The following is a 9182-nucleotide window of genomic DNA, read 5'->3' on the forward strand; positions in this document are numbered from 1 at the left end:
GAAGCAAGAAGTAGCCTGGAATACTCCCAAGGATCTTCCTTCAGTGATGTACTTACTCATTTAGGTTTGTCATTCCAAAGTTTTCAGGGCCTCCCAAAATACTACCAGGGGACTGAATATTCAAATACATGAACTGATGGGGACATTTCAAATTCAATCGATAACATAAAATTAAACAGAGAAAATCTTACAAGTTTTGCATGACACAGGAACCTTTGGAAGAGATGACCCAAAGAATCAGGAAGATCTGTAGACAGCTGGCTGTGTGGAAGCATGAGTGAAGGCTGGGTCCAAGGGGTAATAAAATAATACAAGGGCTGTTTAGAGTCTACTCTGTGCATCCTCAGGGTTAAGGACATTCCTTTCTTCTGGGCATTGGGTGGGTACCTGTAGAATGAAGGTCTTATGACCTACTTTAGTGGAAGGACAGAGAATTCTTTTATGAGTGGCTTGAAGGGAGATAGGAAAGGGGAAGGCCAGAGACCTTCTTGTTTGTACTGATTTTTCAAATGCCAAGGTGCCATATTTGAGGGCAGTGAGTCTATTGGCATCTCCTAAGCTTAAATGAACATCTCTTTGGTACTTCCCTGAGGTTGCTGCCTCACCCCACTCTTGGTTATGTAAAATAGATTACAATGAACTTCTCAAGGGATGTTTCTTCAGACTTTCCCCGTATGTGCCCCAGTTCTCCCCAATCCCTGTCAAACAGTTTCAGGGGTGTATGAAGATACTGAGCCCTTATAAACATAGGGTGCCCACCGCATTCTTCTTCTGCCACGACTCATTGGGTTAAATTTCTCATCAAAGCCAATTACAGCTGAAGGCATAGCAACTACTGATTTCTGTCAAGCAGGACACTGACTCTTCAGGGGTGGGGCTTGCTGCCTATGCTAGTGGGATCATCTTCTGTTATTGCTTGCACCAAAGTAGCCACATTCTGGACTTTCGATATACTCCACCAGCATTTGACTGAACCTGGAGAAAAGCTTCAGATTTTGCTCCTTTCCCGTAGCTGTGACACATTGGTCATGACTAGGCCATGCTCCCTTACTCTCTGTCTTTTAAATTTTTATTAATTAATTAATTTATTTATTTTTATTTTAGGTGTATGAGTGGTTTTGCCTACATGTGTGTAAGTGTACCAATGTACCTTGCCTGTGGAAGCCAGGGAGAGTGTTGCATCCCATGGAACTAGAGTTATGGACAGTTGTTAGCCATGTGGGTACTTGGAATTGAACCTGGGTCTATGTAAAAGCAGCCTCTGCAAGAGTCATTTGGCCCTTAATGGCAATTTGTATTGTATTGCTCCTAACTGCAGAGTCATCTTTCCAGCCCCTCATTCTTTCTTCTAATAGAAAGCTCTCATCCTTCCCAAAGTGGAGTCTAGGATATGTGCCAGATGGACCCTCAAATCTAGACTCCAGGTATAAAGCCAGCACTTAAGTATTTAGAAGAGCCTCTATTCATGCACATTGGTACATGATGTGGGAAACACAGACATCAGCAAATTAAATGGACTTTTTTCAGTAGTGGTGACAACTGAAGTACTATTTGCATATCACAACATCTACTTGTTATGAGCACACAATTAAATAATTATCAGTAAATATACTGAGCTGTGCAGTCATCACTATAATCTAATTTGAAGACTGCCACTCTTCCAAATTCTCTCAACACCCACTCCTACCCTGGCCCCCAGACAATCCTTAATCTGTTTCTTCTCAGTGTTAGCTTGCTCATTCTGGACAGTTTATGCAAATGAAATAATATGTGGCCCTTTGTGACTAGCTTAATATTTGTCCAGTTTGTAGTATGTATCAGTCATTTGGCCCTTAATGGCAATTTGTATTGTATTGCATGTGTACATGATGTTCAGTTTATGTATCCATCGGTTGATGGACATGAGTATTTTTTCCCAGTTTGGAGCTCATAGAGATGCTACTGGTGTGAACACACATGTACAAGTCTTTGTGTAGGCCTGTCTTCACTTGTCAGGTAAATTTTTAGATTGGGATTGCCAGTTTGATGTTAAATGTATGTTTAACATTTTAAGATCCTGCTAAACTGTCTTCCAAAGTAGCTGTACCGTTCTTACTCACAACAGTAGTCTCTAAGAGTTCTAGAACATCACCACCTAGCCCACACATGCTGTCATCTGTCCGTTGATCATGACTATTCCAGTGGTATGTAGTAGTGTCTCTCTGTAGTGCTAAGTATGTTTTTGTTCAGTTCTTCTTGTGCTGTGACTCACCCAAAGAGAATCATGAATAAAGTATTGAATATTTACCAAATTTATTTGTTTTTGGAATCCTTTCCTCTCTTTAAGCCTAATGGTGTTCAAATTTCTGGGGAACATTACATCATTTGATTATAATATTATTTTTAACTTTGTTCCGTATGATGTTTAATTGTGAACAAGTGTTTATGGCACATTGGTTCTGAACCATGCAGCTAGATGCAGAAGTTAATAGACGGTAAGAACTAATGAAAGACACTGAAGAGATTAACATTAGTAGTTTGCAATGAGTAGCTAGATGTCATTTCATTCTTCTCTGTACTTGGTTCTCTAGCCTAGCCCAGATGGGTCCCAGATCTTACAGGGAGGGAGCTGAGCTCAAGCTGGAAACCTGGCTACATTTTAATTCCCAGTACTCAGCTAATAGTCATCATGCTGACAATAGTTAGATTATTTGTGTTAGTAATCCTGTGTATGCCAGGTGTTGTGATGACAGTGTTCAGATATTTCACTGAATCTTCACAGTGACTTTATGCACAAGTACTGTTATTATAATCATTAACAGATGAGGAAACAGGGGGGACAGAATGGTTGTTCGTAGCTTCTTCATGAGTAGCAAGAAATATCAGAAGCAGGATTTGAATCCAGACCCCTCAGATACCAGGGTCTTTGTTACCTATCCCACTACATAAAGGGCAGATCAGTTGAAAAATATTTTGTTTGTTCTAATTATACAGAAATCATAGAGTGCTGGAAATATTTCTAGTCCAGATCTCAGACTTTGAATTCAAATTAGAGAATCCTCTTAGAATCATTGTACTCTGTTCTTCCTAGTACTCTCCTTATCTGAGGGAAGATGTCCCACTTGCTCCATACATCCCCTGGTACCTGCAGCTCCCTTGTTTCATTGTCTGCACTCCAGGTTTTCTGTTAAAAGGCAGGACTGACATCTTCACCGCTGAGCCCTTCCCAGATCTCGGTTCTGCATACCCCACTGCCTTGATCCCTTGAACGACCTTCACTGTCTCCTGATGCTCATAAAAAATTCTCGCTCTTGAGCAGGGCGCTGAGAGGGACCTCTTTTCCTTCTCCACCCCCCCTCCCCATACTTCCCCTTGTGCATCACCTGCTGCGGGCCAGCTAGCTTCTTACTGCTGCCCAAACACCAGAGCCAGTCTCTTTAGCCTGTGGTACCCATTTCTCTGAGTCATTTTCGGCCCTTGGACATCACTCTACTTCTAGGGTGCTACCTCAGCAGATTCCAGCCCACAGTGAATCCCCTTAGACAGCCTTTTCTTCTCACTCTGGGTTGTCTGGCTTTTTCATTCCCAGGCTTGTTCTCTGGGTGGTAATCATAGTTCCTCCACACAGGACTCTTATGCAGGTAAAAAGAAGCAAAGCCCAGTGCATGGCCCCAAGCTATAATGCAAATATTCAATAAATGAAAGATAACGTGATTAATATTAAGATTGTGTATTAGTGATTTTTCTCATTGCTGTGACTAAACATCTGACAAAAGCAACTCAAGGGAGGGGCTTTTTCTGGATCACAGTTTGAAGATACAGTCCATCATGGTGGGGGAGGTGTGCTGGTAGGAGTGCCAGGTGGCTGGTCATATCGCATCTGTAATTAGGATGCAGAATGCCTATTGTTACTTGCTTTCTCCTTTCTATTCTGTGTGAACCCCAGCCCATATGGCGGTACCACTCACGGTCTTCCCTCCTCAGAAAAGCCTGTCTGGAAACACCAGATATACCCAGAGATGTCTCCCAAGTGATTCTAAATTCAGTCAAGTTAACAATGAAGATTAACCATCTGGTTGTAAGTTTCATTACTGCATGATGTTGGGCATTGTTTTAGTCTGACTTTCTCAGGGCCTTAAGCATCAAAGATCCTGGGGAATGCTTGCTGAGGACGGGCAGACAAATTCAAACGTAGGAGTAGAAGCTGACTCCTGATCTGCTGCCAACCCAGTACTGGACCCTGACTTGCATCCTTGGAGTCCAGTTTCTTCCTCTGTACCATTTCTACCATTCTGTTTGAACTCAACTTCAGACTCAATCCCTGATATTGATTCTCTGTGTTGATTTGGACACATTCTTTTGTCCTTCTAGTCTTCAGTTTCTCATGTGATATGGAGAAAATAATCTTGTTCCATTCTTGACCATCTTGGTGCTCAGCTAACAGTTGCTCATGTAAGTGTCTTTTCATTGCTATTTAGTTGATAAACACCAGGCTTGTTGAATGTGTTCATTTCATAGGGCTGCAATAACAAATACTACAGATTTTATGGAGGTTCTTAAAGTCCTGAATCAAGGTGTCAGTAGCTTTGTTCCTTCTGAGAGCTGGGAGGGAGACTGTCCCAGATCTGTCTCCCATCTGCTGGTAGTCTTGGGTTTGCTGTAGCTTATAGATGGCACTGTCCCAGATGCACATCTGTCTCCATGTCTCAATTTCTCCTTTTCATAAGGACACAATCACATTGATTGGGGGTCATCCTAATGTCCTCATCTTAATATTTGATTACTTCTGTAAAAATCTTCCCCTCCCTCCCTCCCTCCCTCCCTCCTTCCCTCCGTGTATGTGTACCCATGAGTGCTGAGGCCAGAGGAGGCTACCAGGTATCTTTCTCTATGGCTCTTCACCTAATTCCCTTCAAACAGAGTCTCTCACTAAACCTGGAGCTCATTGTTTTCTCAGCCAGTCTGGTGGCCCGTAAGCCTCAGTCATCCTCCTGTCTTCTGCTCCCTCTCTGTCCCCACCTACTCCCCAGTACTTTTTCACGAGGGTACTAGGGATCTGAACTCAAGTCCCCTTGCTTGTGCCCCAGACACTTTTACTCACTGAAGTAGGTTCCCAGTCTCAAGACCTCATTGTTAATGAGATTACATTCTGAGATCTTGAGGGTCAGGCCTCAGCATATCTTTTTGGAAGGAAAAAAATTAACTCATAATATTGCAAATAACTAACCATAGTGTTCTCTAGAAACTGTTCTTCTGCAAAAAAGTTTGACATTTCTCAATGGGGTAGAAACTTTGGAAAATACTAAAAGCTCTTGACAGTGAGGCCTCTTTATTTCACTGCACTTGACATTTATAGCAGTTCCTTCAACCTTATCAGGAGAGTGGGATTAGCTTTGACAAAGCTCTGTTTCTTTCCACAAAGCAAGTCCCAGAACCTTTGCCCAAATTGTTATTTCTCATGTGCTTTCAGAGTTAAAATCTTTCATTCCTGACCCATTTTTGCAGGGCCCCAGAATGGAAATAATATAGCAGATCTCAGGTGGTTGGCCTGTCTTCTCCATCTGACAGCACTCTACAAACTCTCGTACTGTTTACATGTAATTTATATTCCTCTGGGGTTCCTAAATGTGTATAATAAAAACAGATTTAGAATATTAATCTAACATGGTCCATACCAGTCTGGTCTAATATAAATTTATTACCTGGAGATGGGAAAATTCTCAAAGTGTGAAAGAGAGTCATTTGTAGCACAGTCCTATAGCACTGTTTCTTCAATTAATGTCCCCTGGGTTCTTAGTGGTGTTGGTGAAAAATGCAGACTTCCAGTCCAGAGTCCCACTTTGTAGTTCAGTGTCTTTGGAGGACAGGCTCTGAGATCCTACTTCTAACGAGCCACTTGAGTGGTTCTGGCCCACCCTGTATTTGAGGACCACTGTTTTCTGTCATCTTTCTAGGAGAAAACACACTGTATTGCTGGGTTAGATGATCCCCAGAGCTGGAGTCTGTCCAAGGCTTATGGGGAGGAGAACCAGGTGGCAGGTGTGGGGTAGAGGGCCCAGAAACGGGCTGTGGTCAAGAGAGATGTCCAGCAGCCACAGCTACAAGGGCAAATGTGTCCAGTTCATTGTGAGGTGGTATCTGCTGATAGTAGGGAAAGGCTATAGGTTTTAGGTGGGGCAGGAAGGCCTGTAAGGGTTGGTAGCATATAAACTTGTTGGCAGGTGGGCTGAGTTGATGAATGGGTTTCTGGCAACCTGGATAGGAAGAAATTTGAGGAATGAAGGAAAGAGTAAGGGAAGGACTTCACCTCTATAGCAGAGGGTCTGTTCAGTGAGGTGTGGCCTCAGGACTATGGGGAGCTATGTGAAAACTCAAATTTCTGAGTCCTAATCTGTCGGGACTCGGGTTTGCTTTGCTTAGCGGGGGACCTGCTGGCTTCGGGGCAGAGGGTCTGATCGGTGACAGAGTCACAAACTCTGGGACCTGTGTCTTCCCAACAGGATGATTTATTTTAGAATTCAGATGGTTTTTATACATCCCAAGGAACTAGCAGCCCCGTGGGATATGGCAGTCACATGCAAATATTTAGGGTACAAAGAAACAGGACATTTAGTCTGTTAGTTGGTGCCAGAAGGATTCTTAAACTTTTACTCAAGGTTATCAATGCCCATCCAGTAATTTATTGGCCACAATGTTTTCTTTCTTAAAGCTAAAAGCATGGTGAACTTTTAGCTTTTAGCTCAGGAGTAAACCTTTAACCTGGCCTAATCTCTTAGCCAGGGATAGCTGAGTTATTTGTTTAGGACAAGGAGATGAGCTAAGGGTTGTTGAACAAGACGCTTTCCCACAGAGCAGGGAGCCTGAACTTTTATGACAGGCTGCTTCCTCCTGCCAGACTAACAGTGTTCTGTAGGACAGGGATTATCAGAGCCACTGTTTTCAGTGCCCCTCCCTTTAGCAGAGAATGCAGCCTGGACCTATAAGTTTTAGGCTCACCTCACCCTAGGGCCTGGCATCCTGATTTCCTACACTAATCAGCCCTTCTGCAGGACTCTGGGAAACTGTGCTTTCAAAGTCCCTAGGTGATCGAGTGTGTCAGTCCCTCAGAATAGCATTTAGGAAGCGCAAGGGCCTGGAAAGAACTGGCTTTAGGACTAGTGGACCTTGCAGGGAATCCTAGCTTTGTAACCTTGATTCAGTTAATAACCCATTGTAAGCCACTGTTCCTTTATCTATAATATGAAGTACTCCCTCCTCCTTCCCTCATTCCTTCTACCCCCCTTTCTCTCCCCTTCTGTGCCCCTTCTAGTTTCAGAGTTATGAATAAGGATGTAGCACATTTTCACCCACATTTGGGTACATTGTAGGAGTAGGCATCATTCAATGATGGCTCCAAATCTTGTGAAACTTGAGATCCTAGAAGGTAATTAGGGCAGGATATCTGGCCTTTGAGTGTTGGACCCAACAGAAGAACCCAGTGGTTAGAACTGAGTTATAAGACCCTAACCTTGACCCTAAACAATGTTGGTTTCTTGTTCCCCAGAACTGGAACTAGAAAAAAAGAAAAGAAGGCAGCAATAATGTTATATCTTAAAATAATATTGACATGCAGGCCAGGTACTTGGTGTGTAACCTTTTGAGTTAAGTACAATTACTGTTCTACTTTACAGATGAGAACACTGAAGCTTGGAAAGAGGTGTACATATTCACCTATCTGTTATTTAAAAATCATCTTCAGGTCTAGGCAGTTTTCCTCTGGGTCTCCAGCTCCCTGTTCTTGCCCATTTAATCCAAGTACAAGGTCAGAGTCACCATTTAGCCACATTAAAAATTCTAGAAAGCAAGCTGGGACTCAGGGAAGACTACCCAGAATATTTCTGCACTCATCATTTCTAGGTGTAGAATTATACAGATACTTTATAACAAAGTTAAAAGGGAAGGCATTTTTCTAACAGAAACTGAGTTGTAATATACTTCCACTGTTGCCAAATGCTTGAAAAATTCAGAGGTGAAATCTACAAAGCACCTTTGTGCTGAAAATCCCTTGACCACTTCATATTTCATTCATGTGTAAAATTTGACCTTCACTTGGGTTAATCAGAGCTCAAAGGGCCTCTCTGTCCAGGGTTTCCTCTCCTTCCTTTCAGGCTCCCTGACTCAGTCCTCATTCAGCTAATGTGAATTCAAATGTCTAATCATGATTTCTTCTACCTTGCACATGAAGTGTGGACATTATGAAAGATATTAATTTGATTTGGAGGACATCGTGTCAGAACTACAGCCTCCTGTAACTCTTCTGTTTCCTGTCTCTCTTCCAGGGCATAACCTTCAGTAGCAGAACCAGTCATCATAGTGACCTGCCAAGTGCTGCCTGCACCTTGTCAGGAGAGCAGCTAGACCCATTCTTAATCAGCACCTCCCTGCACAAGCCTCTGGGTCAGAAGAGGAAACCAGGCCAGAGTTTGAGACTTTCCAAAGACTTCTACCAGACATTGATACTTAGGTTGTCTTTGAAGGAATCTGGGGGATTGGAGACACAAAGAAAATAGGTGTGATTTTCACTGAAGTCACATGAACACAGTCACCATTTCAACCATATAATGGATGATGGTTATTGAAACAGCACAAACATCTACCACAGAGCAAAAGATATAGAGAGGCAACCAGGCAATCCCGGAACCCAGGAATGGATGACTACAAGTATCGGGACAGCTATGAGGGTTATGGCCACAGTGATGGCTATTACCGGGGCAATGAGTCCAACCCAGAAGAAGATGCACAGAGTGATGTCACAGAAGGCCACGATGAGGAGGATGAGATCTATGAGGGCGAGTACCAGGGCATCCCTCATCCAGATGATGTCAAGGTCAAGCAGACCAAGATGGCACCCTCGAGGGCAGATGGCCTTCGGGGCCAGGCTGACCTGATGGCTGAGAGGATGGAAGATGAGGAACAATTGGCCCACCAGTATGAGACCATCATTGATGAGTGTGGCCACGGGCGCTTCCAGTGGACTCTCTTTTTTGTCCTGGGTTTGGCGCTGATGGCTGATGGAGTGGAAGTGTTTGTGGTGAGCTTTGCCCTGCCCAGTGCAGAGAAAGACATGTGTCTATCCAGTTCCAAGAAAGGAATGCTTGGTAAGTGGAAATTTCCAAAGGACATTCTCTTTGTGGCATTAAATAAATGAAAAGGAAGGCTATATA

The 9182-nt window shown here is 43.2% G+C and overlaps 1 protein-coding gene across 4 annotated transcripts in view; it reads left to right on the forward strand.

The window, feature by feature from the left end:
- Sv2b (synaptic vesicle glycoprotein 2B) overlaps positions 1 to 9182 on the forward strand; it is a 209592-nt gene that overhangs the window by 111294 nt on the left and 89116 nt on the right. For all 4 annotated transcript variants that reach the window (XM_008852332.2, XM_017802980.1, XM_017802981.1 and 1 more), the window contains exon 2: positions 8298 to 9116. In XM_008852332.2, the coding sequence (XP_008850554.1) occupies positions 8666 to 9116 (451 nt within the window). In that variant the 5' untranslated portion in view covers positions 8298 to 8665. The remainder of the gene's footprint in view (positions 1 to 8297; positions 9117 to 9182) is intronic.

Source organism: Nannospalax galili, unplaced genomic scaffold (assembly GCF_000622305.1).
Source record: "Nannospalax galili isolate Female #2095 unplaced genomic scaffold, S.galili_v1.0 scaffold63, whole genome shotgun sequence".
Classification (NCBI taxonomy): domain Eukaryota; kingdom Metazoa; phylum Chordata; class Mammalia; order Rodentia; family Spalacidae; genus Nannospalax; species Nannospalax galili.